The sequence below is a fragment of the Ambystoma mexicanum genome, chromosome 11 (genome assembly GCF_040938575.1).
Source record: "Ambystoma mexicanum isolate Mex_15411 chromosome 11, UKY_AmexF1_1, whole genome shotgun sequence".
Taxonomy (NCBI): Eukaryota; Metazoa; Chordata; class Amphibia; order Caudata; family Ambystomatidae; genus Ambystoma; species Ambystoma mexicanum.
In genome coordinates this window covers 931,367,572-931,390,500 of record NC_090934.1, presented here as the reverse complement: position 1 = coordinate 931,390,500, position 22,929 = coordinate 931,367,572, and the positions used below count along the sequence as shown (strand labels likewise).

At 43.9% G+C, this 22,929-nt stretch overlaps 1 protein-coding gene across 1 annotated transcript in view; it reads right to left on the bottom strand.

Moving 5' to 3' along the window:
• Positions 1–8,749: 8,749 nt before the first annotated feature.
• The window catches only part of DEAF1 (DEAF1 transcription factor), a 364,344-nt gene continuing 350,164 nt past the window's right edge, over positions 8,750–22,929 (bottom strand). Inside the window, exon 12 of the mRNA XM_069624041.1 lies at positions 8,750–9,349. Within this exon, the coding sequence (XP_069480142.1) occupies positions 9,248–9,349 (102 nt within the window). The 3' untranslated portion in view covers positions 8,750–9,247. The remainder of the gene's footprint in view (positions 9,350–22,929) is intronic.

Sequence of the window (22,929 nt, the reverse complement as noted above, 5' to 3'; positions counted from 1 at the left end):
TTGTTGTAGGACGTAGCTGCATTCTGATGCAGAGATGTTGTGCTGTGTCTTTTAGTCTGGTGTATGGAGGCGAATGCGTGCCGGTGGATGACCATGCCTGCAGCTGGTGTCCACTAAAGTGGTGTGCAGCTATGTACCTTGACCATCTGTTGGAGCTTTCCTTTTGATGTAGCCATGTAATCAGAACGTCCATTCTGCTCCAAAATTATACTTTACATTGCTATGGAAAATATACTGGGGAGTCACTGACAGTGTTGAGACCGACGTGTCATGAAGGAAAGCATGACGTGGGGAAGGTTAATCAGGTTGCTGGAGGGAATAACCAGGTTTTGAGGGCTTTCCTGAAAGGGATGTAGTCCTCATTGCAGCTGATGCTGAGTGGAAGGGAGTGCCAGAGGGTGGGAGCTTGGATGGAGAAGGAGGATCCTCCAACTCTGGTGGAATGGAAAGGAGGGAATCACAAGGAGTAGTGCAGATCTATCTCCTCCAGTGAAACTTCCATGCCCGTACAACATGTTGTCGCAGGACAGGGGTTTGACGCTGCACCCATGCCCACAGACCCTGAACTTAGTGGCCTGGCTCCGTAGGTCATAGAATTTGGACATCTGCAGCTCCCTCAGAGATGCATGGACATTCTCAGGGAGACAGGGAAACCGAACAGTCATTACTGCTACTCCAGTAAATGGAAACAGTTTGTCATCTGGTGCAACTCAAAGCGCATCAACCCGGTTGACTTCTCTCCCACACATATTGTTTTATACCTGACTCACTTACTTGACGCAGGTTTAGTCTTTAATTCCATTAAAGTTCACCTAGCTGCACCATCCACCTACACTACATCACAACATAAGGTGTCATGGTGGAAGGTTCCAAATATTAAAGCCTTCATGGAGGGAGTGAAAAGAATTCACCCTCCTATATCTAACCCAGCTCCAGGATGGGACCTGAACGTCGTGTTAACGAGACTAATGGGCCCCCCTTCGAGCCCATGCATAGAGCGAGCCTTAAGGATCTCACTCTTAAGACTGCTTTCTTAATAGCTATCACCTCCATCAGGAGAGTGAGTGAACTACACGCGCTCTCTATCTTAGACCCCTTTGTAACAGTTCACAAAGATAAGGTGGTTCTACGCACACACCCTAGGTTTGCACCTAAATTCATTTCAAAGTTTCATGTCAACCAGCCCATATAACTACCAACGTTCTTTCAGAAGGTTCCATGTGATAATATCGCCGTACAAAAATTTCCCAATATTTTTGGGGCAATATTACCCCATGGAACCTGCGGGGGACACCCACGCAACCACCATATATTTTAAAAGGGAGCAGAGGATACCCCCGCAACCCCCCCATCCATTTACCCGATAAATTATCCCTACCAAAAATATCGCCTATGGCCATTCCCGACGACCATATGTACGGCGATATTTTTGGTCGCGAAAATATTACCTGATACCTTTCAGAACCTATCAAACTTGGGATAGAGGAGCATGCACACATTTGATGTGCGCAGGGCGGTCAGTTTTATATGGAAAGAACTCGCCCACTAAAAAAGACTAATCAGTTCTTTGTCTCAGTGGCGGCAGGAAGAGAAGGAGATGCAGTTTCCAAATCCACTATCTCTAGATGGATTGTCCAGTGCATCACTCTCTGTTACGCTCTTGCTAAAAGAGAACTGCCCTTCAAGCCTAGAACACATTCTACTCGAGGCACTGGGGCATCCATAGCATTCATTGCAAATGTTCCCCTTGAGTCCATTTGCAAAGCGACAACCTGGAGTTCTGTACACACCTTTACAAAACACTGGTGTCTAGATGCTCATTCTAGATCTGATTCCCAGGTGTGACAAGCAGTACTAAGACATCTTTTCTCTACTGTTCCTTCTCACAACCCACCACCAACTCCGGGTACTGCTTGCTAATCTATGCACAGCATGTGATTCTAAGCAGATTAACAAACATCAGAAGACATTCATTACTTACCGTAAAAGCATTTCTGATGGTTGTATCTGCTTCGATTCACATGTGCCCACCCTTCCTCCCAGCTCAGATGGAAGGAACATAGACGTCATATTACTTTTCTTTCTTTTCTGTACTCACTCACGTTAATCATAAGGCTCCCTCATGGCAGAAAAATTACAATCAGAAGAACCTCGACGCGTGAGGGATTTTGGGTACACTACACGTCACTATAGGGATAGTGTTACAGACACGCCTATGCTGACGTCCCCTTTCGACTCTTGAAAGACAAGATGCAATACTCTGCAGTGACCACTGGATGTCGGACTATATACACAGCATGTGAATCTAAGCCGATACAACCATCAGAAATGATTTTACGGTAAGTAATGCATGTCATATTTACCCTATGGGCAAAATGGGTTGCCTAAAAAGCACCCTTATCCTTGGAGCCATATGGGCTGCCATAGGACAGCACATTACACAAAGGGTTGCTGTCTCGGGAGATGGGGGGTGAGGGGAGGTGGCGACTTCAGTCAATGTTCCTGGAAAACCAACAGGACAAAGTAACATAAAAACCTAGGGGGTCCCATGAAATGGAACAGCACAACCCCCAATAAGGAAGGATTAGTATAAAACTACACTAATTCCAGAAGCACATGCGGATAGGATGAAACACGCATAGTCCTAGTACAGGCATCACATTCTCCGCTGTAGGCATTGAGCATGTTAAATCTTTTGGGAGGTACGTGGGTGGAGCAAGACACCATGGCCTCCCAAACACCAAACCAGAGAGCCAGAGGTTTGGAGGGCCTTGGTATAGCAACAAACCCCCTAGCCCTGCTCTCAAAAAAGGCCAAAGAGCAGCTCAAAGCCCATGCGTCTGTTCACAACAGTGGTCCATGATGCTGTACAATAAAGTTCAAGTAGTGCTAAACAAAAGGCCATTAAAACAATGCCAGCTTTTACACTTTTATCGGCTAATAAAAGTAGACAGAAAACACTAGAAGCAGGACGGGAGTGTGACTAGGAAGTGATATCATGGGCATTTTATATAGGGATTACACGTGGTAGTTGGTTGGAGAAAAGCTACAAAATTCCTCCAGGTTTGCTGGGAAATGTAGTTGATATTTGTTTTTAAATAGTTTGAATCTGTTTCTTGCTGCTGGACGTTAACAGTAAAGGAAGCACAAATAATACTCCCCTCAGTCTTCCCCTAGCATTTTTTGGGCAGTTTAAGTGACTGTTCCTAATCACTAATCCGTAACATTTATTGTAACCCTGCATTTGTTTTAATTTGGAAATGATGACTTGACTATGAACAATTTCAGTATTCAAAATTTGAACCTGTTTACATTTGATAGTCTTGCAATGTGTATTTTAATTTTTTTAAGCCAAGTGTGCACTGGAATGCCTCTATGTTCCACATAATTCTGAATTCAGGAGCTATGCTGGCATATTCTTTTAAAGAGTTAGATGTTGTAGAAAAGGTATGGTTTCTTTATAATTTGACAAATGAACCATCAAATGTACTTTGGAAGTCATTTTCAGTTTTTTTTAATGATTACACGTGTTTGCTGGTTGGAAATTTGCATTGCAGATAATGGGCATTGGGAAAACTGATCCATTTTTAAAGAATATATCTGTGGCTTCCATTCTCTGCCCTGATTTATGGGGGCATCACAAATTAAACTATGATTATATTAGTGACAAATTGAAATTCATCCCTATTTTATGTGTTTCTGCATTTGGTTGAATCCTGACATTGTATCAATGATGATTGTAGCAGATGTGCCAATAAGAGATAAAAAAAGACAGACCTCATGGTTGGCCCATATTTTCAAATGGACTCCTTCCTCCCACGGATTCCTCATGTATGATAACCTGGCGCATCTGTTCTGCTGAAACTTTTCCACCATCAGAGGGTGCAGGGTGGCGCTGCATCGGCTCTGCCCCAAGCCTCAAAGGGCCTGGCGTGGATATGATGTGGATGAAAAGTAGGAAGTAGATGAAACGTAGGAAGTGGATGAAACGTAGGAAGTGGATGAAACGGATGAAGCGAATGAAATAGATGAAGTGGACTAATCTAATGAAGTGGATCAAACTGAGGAAGGGGATGGAACGGAGGAAGGGGACCAAGCGGATTGGACGGATGAAGTTGATGGAACAAAAGTAGATCAAACGCACTGAAATGATGGAACGGACGGAGTGGATGGGAACGGACAGAGTGGATGGGAACTGACGGAGCGATGGATGGATCAGGTTGAGTGGATGGATCAGGTGGAGTGGATGGGTCAGGTGGAGTTGGGTCGGGTGGAGTGAATCGGTCGGATGGAGTGGGTGGGTCGGATGGAGTGGGTGGGTAAGATGGAAAAGGTAGAGTGATGAAACAAATGGAGTGGATGGAACAGATGGAGTGGATGGAACGAATGGAATGGATGGAAAAGGTAGAGTGATGGAACAGGTCGAGTGATGGAACATATGGGGTGGATGGAACAGATGGGAGTGGATGGAACAGATGGGAGTGGATGGAACAAAGGGAGTGGATGGAACAGGTCGAGTGGATGGAACAAGTAGAGTGAATGGGACAAGTAGAGTGAATGGGACAAGTAGAGTGGATGAAATCGGGTAGAGTGATTAAACAGGTAGAGTGGATGAAACATATGCGGGCTACTAAACGGATGGAGTGGATGGAACGGATGGTGTGGATAGAACAGATGGAATAGATCGAACAGGTGCAGTGGATGGAACAAATGGAAAGGATGGACAGATGGAATAGACCGAACAGGTGGAGTGGATGGAACAAATGGAATGGATGGAACAGGCAGAGTGGATGGAACAGGTAGAGTGAATGAAACCTATGAAGGCGATGAAACGAATGCAGGCGATGAAAGGAATGGAGTGGATGGAACGGATGGAGTGGATGGTACAGATCGAGTGCCCGACCTCAAACGCATAACTGATAACCGGCATATCACACCACCATGCTTACCTTCTCCTACACACCAACACTCATCTAGAACACAGCGAAACTATGACACATTTGGTATAGCTGTTCTCATACTAAAACCCGCCGTATACTCCCCATCATCCTGACTAAACATCAGCTGAGCACACCGCTAGCTTAAGCGTCTCCTCAGGCCTAACTCAGGCACAAATCAGTCTCTGTGTCATCCCCCAGAATAAACACATTTGCCTAACCTCCTAACCGCTACACCTACCGCTAAGAAGCAGCTAACACACAACTGCCACGTCGGCTGCACACATAGCCGGTGCACACATGCACCTTATGACCCTTTCCCCCTCTACTGACGTCCGAGGGCGTTCAACCTACTAGCGCTTTGAGATCATAGCAATGATACATAAGGCGCTATATAAATGCCAAGTAACATAACATAACATAGCCAGACCTAAGGATTCTGATGGGTTGTTAGCATGTAAACTTGTGTTGGAGGAATTCAGGGCTGGTCTTGTGGACGGCCCGGTGTGTAATGCATATGGCCTTGAAAGTCGCCCGTCGGCTGATAAGAAGCCAGTGGAGCACTCTAAGGGCAGGGCGTGATGTGTTCTCTGCGTAAGAGGGCAAGGAGAAGTCTGGCTGCAGAGTTTTGAATCCGCTGGAGGTTGTTGAGCAGATTGGTGTGAGCAGCCAGATAGAGGGATTTGGAGCAGTCTAAGTGAGAGAGGATGATAGCCTAGATTGCTGAGACTCTGAGGGTAGGAGAGATAGGGGAAGATTCATCTGAGGATGCAGAGGTGGAAATGGCATGTTTTGGATACAGTGTTGATGTGGTGAGAGGTTGTTAGATATGAGTCCAAGGAGCATCCCAAGTTCTTTATTGAGTTGGATGCTGTAGGCGGGGGTCCTAGGGAGGGTGGCCGGGGGTGGGTTTAGGAAAGAGTGAGATTTTACAATAGATCAGGATTTCGGTTTTACCAGGATTGAGGAGGAGGTGGTTAGCCGTCATCCAGTGGTCGATTTCAGAGAGGCAGGCGGCGAGGTCAGGATGAAACAAATCTATGTCAATGCCTCTGCCTATGTTATTCTATTGGGTCTAACCCTGTCATATCATGACCCCTCCCTGGCATATGAAGTCAGCACCCTTGTTCAAATGTGGTTGGTATCTAAAACAGTCTCGTCTGCATTAGTACCTATTTGGTATTTTAAAATGTTTATGTACTGTTTTACGCCCAACACTACTTCCTAGGTTGCCACCAGTGTTCAAAAGGAACTGATTCCATCCGGGTTGAAGGTCAAGTGACCTCACTTCCTCTGATGCCATCAGGTATTTAATGTCACATCCACTACTCCTGGCATTGTGGTGAATTGACATCCCTGGGGGAACGTAAAGGTAGTGCTTCAGCAGTGCCCACTTGTGCATTAATTGCAGGAAAGGGAAAGAATTCCATGTCTCTCAGTGGCTAGCAAATTATGGGAAAATGGATCCTCTCATCTGAGGGCTGGGGGGCATGCTCTCATATGGGGTTTTCTGCTACATTTTTAAATTAGAAAGCTGAATTAAATATTTGCTGTGTCTGATAATTGTGTTTTAAAAGAATAAATATATATTTAAATGTTGTGTAGTAATGTCCTTTTTGGTTTTGGCTATTAGGTGGTGCTGAAAGCTCTACCTATAAAGCCGAAACTATTTTCATTAAAATAAGAGCTTTAACATGCAACCTTGAAATAGGGGTTTTGAATGTAGGTTTGTAATGCTTTTCAATGCAGGTGATATAGGAGGATGGATTTATGTAGTTTGGCTATGTGTCCCATCCATTTAACGCCCATCGGCAGTGAAATCTATAGGTTTTTCCTCCCATTCCCACCCAATTACCCTCAAACATCACCTCTTTTTGCTCTCAATGGTTGAATTTCTACTGTGCAGTGAATTTGTCAGCCATTTTTAATTCCAAAATGGCAGCTGCCATCTGTTAATGTTATTTATAAGTTACAAGTTACTGCTCTAATTACGATTTGATCTAAAATGTCTTAGAAAATGCCCATTTACTGATTTGTTGGGGTTGCTCTAGTGCTTTCAGATATAAGCAGTAGCAGATTGGCTGTCCAGTTTGTTAATGATGTCACTATAATGTGATTGGTTCTCCAGTATGTGCTTTTTTCCCCAAACGGCAGCCATTTTCTTTCACCGAATCTGGAATCCGAGCAGGGCTCTAAGGCTGTATGTAGTAAGTCAACCCGATCTTTGATGAATGCTTAATCATTTTCATTAAGTTGTGTCACAGCAGTACGTATATATTTAAAAAATGTATATCTGTTTGGAGTTTCCTTATTCTGTACCTATTGGGTATATGGAATAAAGAACATTGGCAAGCCACAAACCCACAAACACATTTAGAGTTTTGCTGAAATCCAGGGAAAGAGGTGGGGTGTCCAAATGTCATGCAGCCAGCAAGGTCTTCAGGGTCCTAACAGGTAACTATGCAATATTTACTGCAGATTGGTGAAACGGTGTGGAATTGTAGAAGGTACAACGCTTCACCAAGCCACAAACCCACAACACATTTTTTACTTTTGCTGAAATCCGGGGAAGGCGGTAGGGTGTCCAAATGTCATTTAGCCAGTGTTGTCCAGAGGGTCCTAACAGGCAACTATGCAACATTTGGTGCAGATTGGTGAAACAGTGTGGAATTGTATAAGGAACAACGCTTCGCCATGCCACAAACCCACACATTTTCACTTTTATAAATATAGATGTTCACTGACAACTTCATCTCAGATAACCGGTAGGAGGGCACTCGCATGATTTTAATTGCGTTCACCTATTAGCACACTGATTCCAGTTAACTCATGAAGCGGGCAGCTTTCCACTCCACACTCTTGCCCTCCTCTGTATTTAATGTTGCAGGCTGTGCCCTGGGCATCACAAGGCAGCCTTTGCCCCCTAGGACTCCGCCTCTCTATGCCTCAGCTTCTTGGCCCTGCCCATCCAGGCTGTGCAACACATTTTTCATGTTTGCCAACATGGGCAAGGTCTATGACTCAGTGGACTAATGCACCCACTACAGGGATCTGTGAATGACCAAATGGACAGAAGTTCTAATGCAAACAAATCCATTCAGCCATTCATCCTCCACAGGTCAATAAAGGTATACCTTTAGTTGGGTACAATAACATCTAGCATTGCTCTATTTTACCTACCAGTGCACAAGCGCAAAATGCTTTCATTCCTACAATTCCTTGGAAATCCTGATCCCACAGAAACTGGACAATGACATCTTTACACGCAGCCTTATGTTACAATATTTGTGAGTGGCTCTGTATTGTCAGCCAATACATCTTCACTCTGTCCTTTAGGGATCTTGTAGGACTGTCCTATCAAAGAATAATGAGTAACTTTGGCAAACAGTGAATTTGAATGAAACAAGGGCTAGGATATCTCAGCTAATAAAGGCCTCTTTTCCTAGTTGGGCTAATGCACTGAGTTCAATAAGATATGGCCTAAGATCTTTCATCAACATTTAAATCCTTCTTTGTGCAGTGAAGGGGGGGGGGGGGGGTTATTTGATTAACTTCAAGATATGAAGTTGTAAAAGTGGTGTAGGTCCACATAGAATTTTTGAAATCCAATGCGACTGCACAACTTGAATATTCTTTTACAAAAATATAATTTCACGTCACAAAATAAAAACTCACACCTTGCACTTCGCATTATGTACCTTGGAATGACATGGTTTTGAACTTAAGGTGGATGCCACATTGTGTAATGCACTCTTCCATTATCTCAGAAAAAAAGAGCAGCAATATATTTTGAAGCACTGAATAATGCACGATAACCTGACTTCACTTTAATTACAAGAGTTCATGGACACAGTCTTTATTCTGGTGTTAAAAACACATCATTGACCTCTCTTCTCTACTGTTCAGACTATGCAGGGCCCCTCCGAGGGCTGATCCCGGAAGCAATGTTGCATGCTGGCGTGAGAGTAGAGTTGAATGACCAGGCTACATTATACATCACAACTTGGCAAGTGATTGTGGAGGGAGGCATGGCCACCACAAAGTCAGTAGAGCGAATTGACACAGGAAAGCGTCCAGAATGTCTGATTGATTTTGAGATAAAACTGGATCTGTTGGCAATATCTTTGCTCTATGCGGCTGGTGTGCTGAAATGTCCTTTCCTCTTGGCATTGTAAAAAGCACCGTCTCTCAGACAGAGTTAAGTCCGTTTTTAACCATGTGCACGGGGTCGCATCCCATGACCAGCACTTCTGATGAGATTTGCAATTGAAACTCAGGTTCAATATCTCTGGGTAATTTATTAAATGCTGTCACACTACCACTTTCTCAATGTCATTTGCCGTGATTTGCACTTCTGTCTGCACTGTCACAGCTGCCACCTGCCCACAGATGTGCTGGTGATCCTTCCAATCCTGCAAAAAGGAGACAAGGCTCAGTTTAAACATGATTTGATTTGGCAACAGCGTTACAAGGGAATACAGTTATTACACAGAACATCATTATAAGAGCAAACATGAGGCACACCAGTTGCTATTCAAATTGAAAATAAGTCATGAAATCGCAAATGAATGTGCAAACAAAGTGAAGTATGGTTGAAAATTATGTTACGCTAGACATCATATTAAATTGGCAAAGTGGCCACTGCACGTTTACTTTTAATATATTGTCCTTTGAAGTAATACTTATGTTAAAAGAAGCTTGGCAAAATGGAACTGTAAGCTCTATGCCAAGGGCACATGTTAATTATCCCAAGGGGGAGACTGGGGATCTCTCGGGCCAGGGAAGTCCACCTGTACTGTGGCGCAACCCCTGCAGTTAGGATATGGAAGATCCCCCAGAAATATCCCAGTAATCCAAAGTGTATTCAAGGGAGTGAGTGGCTCTCCCTGTTAGGGCAGGACCAGACTTTTTCCCAATGAGACATGTGACCACTAAGACATGGTAAAGAGGTTCAGCCGTTTGTGAAATCTCCAAGAAAATCAACCTCAAAGATGATTTGGGAAGTTTCAAAGGCAAGGGAGTAATTACACAATCATTCTAAGCTCCATTTGCGGTTCCATGCACAGAGCAGGTTTGGTAATCCAGTGCACGTCAGGTGCTCAAATACTGGCATGGAAACCGAATGTGAACCGAAAACAAATCCTACACAGTGGGGGACATCAGAGGGACACATGACAGCTGTTGATAATGCTTACCTGCTGTGATGAAGCCCAATGTTGAAGGATGGGTAATAGGGCTGGGAAAACCTTTGGTACAGGATATATGGCTCGAATAAGGTAATTTGAGCTATTGCAACGTTCTGCACTGCATAAAGCATATGTCACTTTAAATAGGATTATTTAGCCCACTTGGGGATTCTGAGGTTCTATTGTCTGGGGCAAAGGTGATGGCATAATATCCAATCATCATCCTGTGCATTCAAAGCATCACGCATCACTTTAAATAATGTTTACCCACTTGGGGAGACAGAAATAAAGCGCTAATAATTATCAGCGCTTTAAATGGGAGCCGCCGCACCGCATCTTAGATTTATGGCATTATAGAGTCTAACACTCAGTACACGCAGTACTACACTTTAGTGATTTAAATAACAAATATTTGACTTGCAGGTCGAGCAAACCATTATAGCAGCACAATATAGTACAATTATGTTTACTCAAATGGAAGCCGCAAATGGTAATGGTCTGTTAGAACAGACAGAGCTATGGGCCCTTTACATGTTTTTGTCCATATGGATTAGAATAACTATATAGGTCCAAGATGGCAGCTAGCATTTCAGCTAGGTAGAGGATTACCTCCAAAATAAGTCACATGAGTTCCCAAAAAGAGTACAAATATAAAAAGGCTTGCACTAAACAAATTGATTCACTTCAACTGAGGAAGTCCCTGCATAGCGGTGGAACGCGTGGGGCAGACAGATTAGTGTTTGACTTTTAAATGCCAATTTTCTTGAAGTCCATGCTAGTCAATACATTAATGATGATGTTTTTAATATAATAAAGCTATTTGCACTGAAATAGTTGGATTGAGTGCTTTGTAAGTTTGGTTTTGTTTTTTGATCAGGTCTACATTGGTAATAAGCAAAACGTTTTTTTGGATATACATATCAGATTGCGTTCCGCCAAGAGAGCTCTCTTGCTGGAAATATGAGCCGCACTGCACAGAATGGGAGTGCAACGGGTGTCAATGCAGGGTTTACCTTGAAAGAATGGGTTGCGAACCATCCGTTTTTCAATTAAAACGTATCCTTTATTCCAAAAAAGTTTATTCACGATTACAAAAAGTGTTTAAAATCAGGGTTAACAACCCTAGTCCGGCAACACAACATGGGAGGCCAACAACGGGACGACGCGTTTCGCTACTTCCTGTAGCTTGATCACATGGTTCCCCCCTGGCCACCGCATACATTTAAGCTCTTTGATTCTGGTCGTTCATAGTCATAGAAAGAGGACTACAATGTTTTCTTGAGCCCATTACAAAACAACTGCCTTTGTTCAATCTATAAATAATGGTCATCAATTCCTCACACATTCCCGTAATTAAAAAAATTGTATTTTTACATCAATTTGCATGCTTCATATCAGTGCGTTGAATACAATGTGCAAATTAGTGTTCAAAAGTAAATTAATAACGAACTTTGCCTAATTCTCACTATTCTGTAGAATGAACAATATTACATTTCTACTCCCATCATTTCAATTGCATAGTGCAACACTAGCAGCGGGAATCCTGAGCATAATGCCCGGGTTTCCCTTGTTCCGCACTCTAGTCCGAGGTATACCTACTGTCAATTCTAGGAGGTAAGGGCAAAGTCGGCAACTTTTGAACTTAATTTTATGGACAACGGGAATGTATAATATTTATTAGAAACGGGGGATACCACTGATGTATAATGGTGGGCATCAAATTAGTTCCATTATGTTTTATTACATTAATATGTAATTCCCCAACTATAACAGATCCTCATTAACAAGTGAAGGAGCACCCATTCTACCTGGAAGCCACACGACCTTACTGTCATGCCTTAACTGCCCCTATGGCAGCTCTCTGGATTACAAAAAATGTTTTTATATGTTTTGTCACATTCACACCCCTTCAAACAGAAGTATTGAAACAAGCCCATCATGATTAAACCCCGTTGCAGAATTAGACCAAATACATATGCGAACTTGGGCAAGATAGATTTCATTCCAAAACACCATCTGTTGGATTAGACCCTGCGGCCCATCCATTGTCACTAAAATAGCCAGAATCTCTAATGTTTGCCGTAGACCAGGTGCTTAAAAACCTCCCTGCAAACTAACCGGTTGCACGGAGGTGTTAAAAACAAAAATTACAATTCATACTACATAGCTGGTAAGAAACAGTTGATCACAGTCTTATCTTATAGACATAATACACAAACGTCTATTTCCCATAACTGACTCTTTGTTGAACAATCACGGTAAGAAAAATCAATTCACAATAGCATAAATTAACATCATGGTTGCACAATCAAACCATTTCCCTCAATTTGTCCATATTGAAACTTCATGATTTAGCAGGTTTCAATCATAGCATGTGGAATATATGAGTCTCGTCCCTGAGTGGCTGGTAGATCCATCTTTCTGTGGGCACAAACTATGATTATTCTCCCAAAAAGGTGTACAATTCTTCGTCTATATTATGTCCCAAAGATTAGTGTTTGACTTGTAAATGCCAATTTTCTTGAAGTCCATGCTGGTCAATACATTAATGATGATGTTTTTAATATAATAAAGCTATTTGCACTGAAATAGTTGGATTGAGTGCTTTGTAAGTTTGGTTTTGCTAAGAAAGATGTTTTTTGATCAGGTCTACATCAGGCAAAACGTTTTTTTGGATATATATATAGCTCCAGGGGACAGCTATGAGCTCTACATGTGCCCCCTCGTACGCCAACCTAACAATGGTCTGGTGGGAGAAGTTTGAGGTGTGGCACCCAAAGAACAGTAAATATACCAAAAAGATTGCACTGTTGCTGAGGTATATTGACGACTTGTTCGTCATCTGGGATGGTACTTTGACTGAATGGCAGGAATTTGTGAAGATTCTTAATGTAAATCAGCTCAACTAACAATTTAGTGAAAACCACAGCAAGACCGATATCGTATTTTTAGATATTCTGGTTACAGTGGCACAAGACAAGCTGGTCACAGAACTGTACAGAAAACCGAGCAGTTTTAATATACCACTGCTTGCCAAAAGTAATCACCCAGCACCCCTTAAATGGAGCATACCTTATGGTGAATACATTCTTATCAGGAGAAACTGCTCTAAAATTGAACATTTTGACACTGAATGTGCATTTATGGCTCACAAATTTGATCAGCGTGGATATCCCAAGAAATTCCTGGAAAGAGAATACATGAAAGGCTGTGAGCAAGATAGAACATTACTTTTGATATCCAATCAAACTGGATCAATTGAGAAACATTCACGCCTGATTTTGACCTATGGTAATGGATCCGGTGCCATACGACGGATCATTAGCAAACATTGGCATGTGCTAAACTTGGATGAGCACTTGAACGGGTTACTAGGCGAAAGGGTGAACATCACTTTTCAAAAATCTGCTTTGCTCAAGGACAACCTTGTATCCAGTTATATGAGGCCTACGGTTATCTCACGGGCTGAAAGTTGGCTCACAACCCGAGTTCAGGGTTTTTTAAATGTACCAAATGCAAAGCATGCCAATTTGCTGCCAATAAGACTAGCTTTCGCCATCCAATTTTGGTTTCTGATATACTGATTAAATCTAGAATCACATGTGACACAACCTTGTGGTTTACATTCTTAGCAGCTCTTGTGGGAAATGGTATGTGGGCAGCACTAAAGGCAATCTAAAATTGAGGATCTTACAACATATTCGGGCCATCAAAAATGTAGATCCTACTTATACCACGGTGATGCACTTTAAGAAAGTTCATGGTGGCAAATTGGACGGCTTTGCTTTCTTTGGGATTCAATCCATTTCTGAGCAACTGAGAGGTGGTAACAGAGAATTGCTTCTGAGACAATGTGAGACCAAATGCATTCTTGATTTTGAAACAAAAAATCCCCAAGGACAAACCTTGATGCGGAGCTTTATACTTTCTTGGGTGCCTAAGAGATGTAGGTTATGTTTATTGAAGTTTTCACATTGATTAAACTCTTTCCTTTTCCATTTTTCATTTTCTTTTATTTCAGAAGTTGGCTTGAGGTATAATTTTTGATTAATCAGTTTGTCATCTACACCGTGGCATGTTTGATTGTAAATCTCACGTCTGTTTCTGTTTTTCTGGCTCTCTCTTTTTTGCTCCTTCCTTTCCCTTATTCTTGACTTATGAATTGTTTTTGGTAGATTTATGCTCTTCTTTTTCTATTTTTTTACTATGGGATATTATTTTCCCTTATTTTTTATTAGTCTATTTTCGTTGAGGAGATGTTTTTAGTGTATTCGACAGGGGTATTAGGTTAATATGTTTTGCCTATGTATTAGAACGATCGGTCTGGTAACTTTTACATGTATATCAAAGTTTTTCGTGCTGGGCATTTTGTGTACTTTGAAGTTGTTCATTTTGATGTCTGATACCTTTGTGCACTATGCACTTTATCTGATGCACTTTGTTTGATGCAGTGTCTTGCATATTTTTTGTGCACATACAATTTCTGTGCAGGTATGTCCGTGCTAGCTCCAGCAAAATGTATGAAGCACAATGCACTTTATTCTATGTACTCTATTGAGATTGTTTGCACATGCGTTTTTTTTTTCATAACAACATTTTATTAGGCTTTACACATAGGCATTACAATGAGCATAGCGGCAGCAACAAATCAGCAATTGATAGGTATATAAATATGATAATGTCTCTCGGTGGGATCGGTGGGGAGGGGATCGAGTTAGTGGTCTGGACACTATAGTTCATGGAACGTTTTGTCTGCAGTGGCCAGGTGGGAATCAGTGTATTGGAATCCTATGGCGGGGGGTTGTAGTTCAATAAAGCGGGCTGCTTTGGAGCCATCGTGTTAGTGGAGGCCTTCTGGTGAGGGCCGGGAACTTGGCGGCATAGTCCAAGAATGTGTCCCATATGTTTAGGGCTCTGTTCAGGAAGCCTGATCGGATTGCGGTAATCTTTTCGGCGACCGCTATGTCCCAACATTTAGTCCACCAAAGTGCCACTGAGGGTCCGTCTTTGTCTTTCCACACCCGGGCCATTGCACATTTTTTCTGCTAGGAGTAGGTGTGTGCATAGCCGGGGGATATGGCCTGAGAGTGGGAAAGCGCTGTTGCCTGTGTTGCCCAGCAGGATGATTCCAGGATCCCAGGGGATAGACAGTCCAGAGATTTCCTTGATGTGTTTGATTACCTCTCTCCAGTATATTTCTGCTTTCGGGCATGACCATACCATGTGGAATAGTAAGCCGGTTGTCGGGCACCCGCGCCAGCGGGTTCCGGGAATATTCGGATTGGCCTTGTTGATTTGAGCCGGAGTTAAGTAGTACCTATAGCAGAGTTTGTAGCCCCCTTCCCTGTTTGTGATGCATTGTGAACTTTTGTGCATCTTGGTCCAGATTTTCTCCCAGACCTCGATATCCATTTCTTTACCCAGGTCCTTTTCCCATTCTAACATGTATCTTGCCTTGTGAACGCTATGGATTTGGCCGTACGGTCAGCGCAGTGAAATTCGAGTGCTGTTTTGGCTTTCCTCAGGGCTCTTTCCGTTTTTCTGGAGACATGCCGTTTCAGTTCATCCCCCATTTGTTTCACCTTTTCCTCCAATTTAGCTGACATGATGTTTGAGACTCTCCTCTGTTCCGCTCCGGCACTAATTAGTGTGCCTCTGACAACTATTTTCAGCGTTCTCTTCGAAATAGTTGGAGATTGTGTCTTCAGCTTCCAATCTGATGCATTCATCTAATAGCAGTGAGTCATTGGGCCTCATTACGACCCTGGCGCTAAGTGTTTAACGGCGCCGTAAAAGGCTGCAGCGCCGTTAAACACTTAGCGCCTTACTACGAGGTCCCTTTGCGGGACCCAACCTTAACGGCTGGTATACACCAGCCGTTAAAGTAGGGACCCGAAAAGGGACCTTGGTGCTAAGTACGGTACCGCAATTTGCGGTACCGTACTTAGCACCTTCCCCATTCCCATAGAGCCCTATGGGGCGAAAATGGGAATGGGGAAGGGCCATGGTTCAATGGGGGAATTACCGCCCCGCCAACCTTGGAATGGGGTGGTAATTCCCCATTGAACCATGGCGGACCCGTTACAACACCGGCACCAACCATGGTGCTAATAGCGCCATGGTTTAGCGCTGGTGTTGTAATGAGGGCCATTGAGATTCCAGTATCTTTGGGCTGGCTGCTTTTGGCCTGAGATGGCTAGGTTAACAGATACTGGGGCATGATCCGATATCATGCAGGTGTGGATTTCTGCATTATTAAGACAGGGGAACAAAACTCCATGTATTAGTATGAGGTCGATTCTTGAAAATCCTTTATGCACACATGAGTAATGAGAGTAGTCTCTCGCAGTGCCATTGAATAGCCTCCATGCGTCAACTGATTCGGTTTCTCTGAGAAATTTGGCTATTGATAGTGCTTCTGCGAAGTCTGTGTTTGTGGGGGGGTAAGGTTTTGTCCAATTGTGGATTTGGCATGCAATTGAAGTCCCCGCACATGAACAGGTGGCCTTCGCGGAAAGCTAGAATGGTTGGTATTAGGTTTGAGATGAAGTTGGCTTTAGATGTGTTGGGGCCATACACTGAAACGATAGTGATTGGGAGTTCTTCGAAAAAGCCCTTTAGAAGGAGGAAGCGTCCTTCCGGGTCTCTCCTTATGGTGATCTATGACAGTGGGACTCTGTCACTTAGTAAGATTGCCTCTCCTCTCTTCTTCTTGCCGGAGGAGGCGAAGTATGCTCTTTTGTACCCGCTGAATCTCACCCGGTGTTCATCTTCCTGTAGCAGGTGAGTTTCTTGAAGAAGGATGATGTCTCCCGATAATTGCCCCAGTCTGTGTTCCACTGATTTATGTTTTCATGGCAAATTCAGGCCTTGGCCATTCCATGTGAGGATCCTTATCTCACTAGAAGTTGACGTTGACTGTTTCTTTTGCATTAGGTGAGGATTGATCCGTGTCCCCCCACCGGGACTGAGAGTCTGCTAGGAAAGAGAGCTTGCTGACTTGGGCTCGTAAGAACATAGTTGTTGTTGCGTCCTGCTGCAAAATTTACTTTGGGGCCGGAGTCCGGAGACCGGCCAGGGGGCTTGGAAGTGCCTTCTGATGGTGCTGGTAAAGATCGGTAGTCTGTGCGGGCCCAGGCCTCAGGACCTGTTGGATTCAAGTGGGGGCTCCCCCTGCTCCCCCCACTCCTCACCTCAAGGGGGGCTGCTTTGCAGTGCTGTTCAGGGGGTTCAGAGATTTTAGTCTCTTTCACGAGATCTCGGAGCACGAGCACTCTTCGTTGTGGATTGGGGCTGCTAAGAATGCTGGGCAGGCAGTCCTGTGGGAGCTCCCGTAACTCTGCTGGGCTGAAACTCTGTGCGGATTCCGGCAGCTCTGTCTGGTCTTTGTTGGGGGTCCGGGTGAGTCGCCCCGAGGTGCCGCCTGGCCGCCCTGGTGGAGGCGGGGGAGCCGATGCCGAGGAGCCTCAGGCGGAGGGCCCGTGAAGCTCGCCCCCCGACGCCCCTCCGCTCCTCCGTTCTCTGCTCCGCCCGGAGTAGCAGGCCCCGCTTGTCCGCAGCCGGGGGGGGGGGGTGGAGAGCCGCAAATGTTCGAACCACCCGTAGGATGGGGGAAAGCAGGGGCGAGGTGCAGGCAGGAAGATTGGGCTGGGGGGGCCCCCGGAGTCCTCGTCGGCCCCGGCGTAGTATCAGACGAGGATCGCGCAGGTTATTGGCGACTCGCCGCCTTCGCTTTCACTTGTCCGAGAGTGCCGTATGGGTTGCTGGAGTGCGGTTGAAGATGTCGGGTTCAGGGAAACATACTGGGTGGGCTGAGCCAGTGCGGGAAGACGAGCTGGGGGCGTAAATCGGCAGCAGTTGGATTAACGAGCCTGTGCCTCTCCCTCATGGAGTAGCTTCGGCGGCTCGGGTCGCTGTCGCCATTTTGAGAGCGAGTGGGTCCCGGTGAGAAAAACATGCCGAACCGTCACAAATCGGCCATGGTGCGGGGACCCGCCCGGCCGGCGGCCGCATCCCGGCTTCAAACATCATCCCTTCCATTTGCTTGTAAAATCGGGGTCTGGAAGCGGCGGCAATAGTGTTAGTGCAGTAGGCCTCGCAGGAGCTCCTAAGAAGTCATGCCGCTCGCGGCCGCTCCGAGCCACGCCCCCTGCACATGCATTTTTATGCAGATATGTTTACTTGCACATTTTTGCACAAACTGCTTTGTCATCCCATTTGGTTTTTAACAGTTGCAGCTTCCGAAATGTGAATACGACTTTTTTACATACGGTATGTTCCGGCGTATAAAATGACTTTTTAACCCAGGAATATCTTCTCAAAAGTTGGAGGTCGTTTTATAGGGCGGGTATATCCCAAACTCTATATTTTAACTGGAAAAGTTGGGGGTCGTCTTATACGCCGGAACATACGGTACTTGTTAGTCCCATCAGGACGTAGTTTCTGTAAACCTGAGCATGTATTACTAAACTTATATATCACTGGTTTAGCACTAAGCTGTTCATTGTCTTGGTAGAACTAACATTGTGTAGATATTATTATTCGTTTCCCACAAGCTGTTTTCTCTGACTGGTAAAAACCTTTTACTATGAGAGACTCGTTTCATCACGGATGACATTGTGGTATAACCTGGCACTTAGCACTTTATTTGCATATTTGCACTTGCTATGATTTTATCATACATGCATTACGTGTTGGTCTCTTAGATTCATGCACAGTGCACATCATCAGAGCTAATCACACCCAATGCTGTTATTTGGTTGATACAAGCTTGTTGACACAGCCCAAGTCCTTATGGTAATATGGGTTCAGCAACTGCGCATAACGCATTTTAGCGAACGTTTGAGACTTCAGTAAGGATTATGCTGTGTAATTTTATCAAGTCATGATCAGTGTTCGTTAGCTTTTATTTTATATATTAGCATATGCTGTATTTAGCTTTACTTATTTTAATACAGTGTCCCGTGCATTACATTAGCTTGTCACCCATTGCAAGATGTCTGCTTTGATTACTGCTTTAACAATGTCATTCTTTCTGTGTACTTTTACTATGTTTACTTTTTCTCAGAACCTCAGAGCAGCCAGCACAGTTTTAAATACCCTTCTGTTTCACGCACTCCTCATTGTGATCAAGTGGCTGGATAGCCGCGAAATGTGTCAATTTCCGAGCACTTTCTTTTTTCTGTTCCTTTGCACCAGTAAAGACTAAATATTTACGATTGGTGAGTTTCGACGGTGTCTTTCCTTGCAGTCTGCCTATTTTGGAGGGTCGCTTGCTCTCTGGAGTGCATTCAGTTCTCTTGTACCTAGCTATATTGTTGTTTTCTGATAGATATATATTCATATATATAATGTGCATACCCACAATGCCTTGCTGCTGTGGTTCAGAACTGGAGGTGACCTTCCAAGTGATGGATACTAGGTGGCGTTGTGGAATGTTTGACTTGACTCAAATGGACTTCTGCCCTCTTAGACAAAGACAATTTCCTGGAGAAAAGGGTTTGCATTTGAGCTAATTTGCATACCCACACTGGCTTGCTGTTGTGCCTCAGAACTCCTGACAGTTTATAACAAGACCATGTGCGTCCATAAATGAAATGAACGCATGAACCAACTGCCCCATAAAATGCAGAGGAGAGGTCCACAAAAACAAGGTAAAGTGGCTTCTTATCAGATCTCTTGTGCTTACCAACATGGACAAGATAAGGCCGTTCACCTGAGTCCCAAGGCCCCTACTAAAACTAGACTGTTTGGGGTGTACACATCTGGCTTTGATGGACACTCATTCAGGCCCTCAATCACCAAGGTAGAGAAGATCTTACTGCATGAGTGAAGAAGGGCTATAGGCTTATAGTTCTTAGGCGAAAGCCTAGCGCCCTTCTTGAAAATAAGCACCAAAATAGCAACCCTCCAGGAATCTGGAATCCTTTTATTTAGCAAGATGTTTTGAAACAAAACAAATAGAATATCTTCCCACAAGACCGGGTCAGACTTCTTTATGAAGTTAGAGACTCCATCTGGTCCTGCCTCCCTCAAGGATTTCGATGCCATTATCAGGTGCTAGATGTACTCCTTATCTAGTTCAAGGTACCATCTACCAAACTCAAGCAGTGGAACACCAATGACAATGTTGTTTTCCGGAGCATACGCTCTCTCGATAATCTCTACCCACACCTCATCTGCTATGCCATTTGTCTGCATGAATTTTTGTCGGCCGGGATTGTCATTCATTACTCTCCAGAATTCTTTAGTATCTTTGACCTTCAGAATCTGGAGAATCCTCTCTCCCTCTAGTTTCAATATACGACCTGTCTGACATTTTGCCCAGTTCTTAAATTTCTGCTTCAGTTTTCTGTCTTTAACCCACTACACAGCAGCCAAAGTCTCTTTCCTCAACATCCTTAGCTCCATCCTCAATTTTCTTTTTCTTCCCTGAATTGCAGCATTGAATAAATGATCAGTAGTTCTTTTCCCGGAGAAACCTGCGGCCCTTATCGCAATCTCTCTAATTCCTCCTTTGATAAAGGGAACAAAGCTTTGAGCTGAAAGGGCATCTTCAACGGACACCACTGAAGCAGAATCCAACCAACCCTTTAGGAAATCGTTAAATTTGGAGGTAGACCTGTCATTCTATAACAGCCGATTTCCTGTGTTCTTTATACACAGATGGGAAGGCACTGATTTTGCTCTCTTCCAGACCCACCAATTAAAAGGACATCCCAGCAGGGAGTGATCACTACAAGATGTCCTATGAAAAACAAAGTCCTCTAACGTATGTATTAGTGGCCGTGAGACAAAACAATTGTCTGAAGTTGAAGAGGCGCCATTACCATGTATTCCTACCTGACATTACCACATTCAAACAATGGAGATCCCAATCCTGCAAAATCTGACCACCACCGTCTCTTTGAGCCCTTTGCCAACATAGGCACTTTGTGCAGATTGAGTATCACTCTCCCACAAAAACAATATAAATCACCAAATAGGATTATGTTGGTTGCTTTCCCCTCACTTAGCCACTCACATAAGGTGCTTTCCACACAGGAGACAAAATTCTTCACATGGGACTCCTGATGATTCCAAAATAAATGTAACAATAGAAATTCATTCAGCCCACCCCCATTTTTCCCCTTCAAAGAAGCAGAAATTGCTAGAATACCAGGGTGATCCATTTCAATCACATTGCAGGACTAACCCATGCCACACCTAAAGGCTGACACGAAGACCCCAGCTGGTCTGCAGAGGCTTTGCTAAAAACCTCATAACGATCCAGCACAGGAGCATCTGCTAACCAGGTTTCCTGTAGATTGACAACTTGGTACGTTTATAATAGCCTCATATCTGCCCCGTCCCTCATTGGTGTTTAAACCCCCTGGTATTCCATGAGGCCAATCTTACCCCTAGCTCCTATGCCCTAAAGCTTACACCCCTTTTTGTTTGATCTTTCATAATGCAACCTGGTAACCATTGCCAATCATCTTGAGCATGACCATCCAAAACCACTTTCTTTTTTAGCACAACTTTTCTCCCTGCTTGAGGAAACACAAAAAACACCCTTTCTATGTGCCCTGCCTCCTTGCCATTCTTGTTTTTATTCTCACTAGAAGAGTAACATGTAAAGACATCAAAGCCCAGAGCTCTAAGAGCATCTTCCCGCCCCAACAGCAATTCTCAGCTACGTCTTGATTCAATATGCAAGACCACCAAGTCGGATCTGGTGAAATCTGGGAATTCCACCCTCTCAATCTTTATTGAAAAGACAAGCCTTAAGTTTAGCACATGAGAGAACAGATGTAAGACATTTTCTCGAGTTAAAGTTGCTGGATCAAACAAATTCAGGATCTGCTCCAAGGCTGTAAGGCCCCACATCCCTTTAGGCTTCTGTCCTGCAGAGATTTGAAAAGTGACACTTGGAACTAATTTTACAGTTGCGTCCCTCAAAAAACGTTTTCCGTCCTGCCTCTCATCCAACGTTATTACTTTGTGAATAGTCAGCGGGTTAGCCAACATTGTTGCCAGAGTAAGCCCTTCAGAGAGCAAATCCAAAGAATCCAATAATTCACTAGGTTCTTCATCAACCTTTTCAAGCTCGTTGAAGGCCATTGTTGGTAGTCTACAATCCACAGGCTCTACCCCACTTTCTTGGCAGCAGGCCTTGATGGAAAATGGCAGAACTGACCCCTGACAACCCTTTACAGGAGCCCCCAAAAGCGCTGTACCTAATGTTTGAGTGGGGATCTTCTCCTCTATTGGATCCTCGTGGGAAGACGACACCTGATTTTGTAATTTCTGGAGGAATTTTCTAGAGCCACAGTTCTTTGAGACTTTAGTTGATTTCATGTTCTTTGACTTTTTGGGCAAAGGTTCTTTCCCTTTGGAGGTTTTACATTTAGGTGTTGCAATGTGAATTTTCAGCAATCTGGATTTTCCAGTATCCGTCTTGTGGGCTTCCAAGCTCAAAGCTTACAAAGGATATTCAAACTCCTCCAGACTCACAGAGGGTAGTTGTAAAGAAGTCTTCATATTGGCGCCTAATGGCCCAGGAGAGCCACTCAATTCAACAACCAACTCCTCTCTACTCAGTATCGAAATGGAGTGAACTACTGCCTTTGACTCTTTTCCATCCGCTACATGCAAACTCACCATCAGGATCAATGACCTTCTCTCCCTCTGTGACAGATTATCTAGATATCATGCGTAAAATAAGCCTGTGTTAGGACATTTCCCACACGCAATTAGAAATCCTTCGGTAAAACATACCTACGCACACAGATCCTTTCGAATATCCCTAACCTCTCTTACTTCGG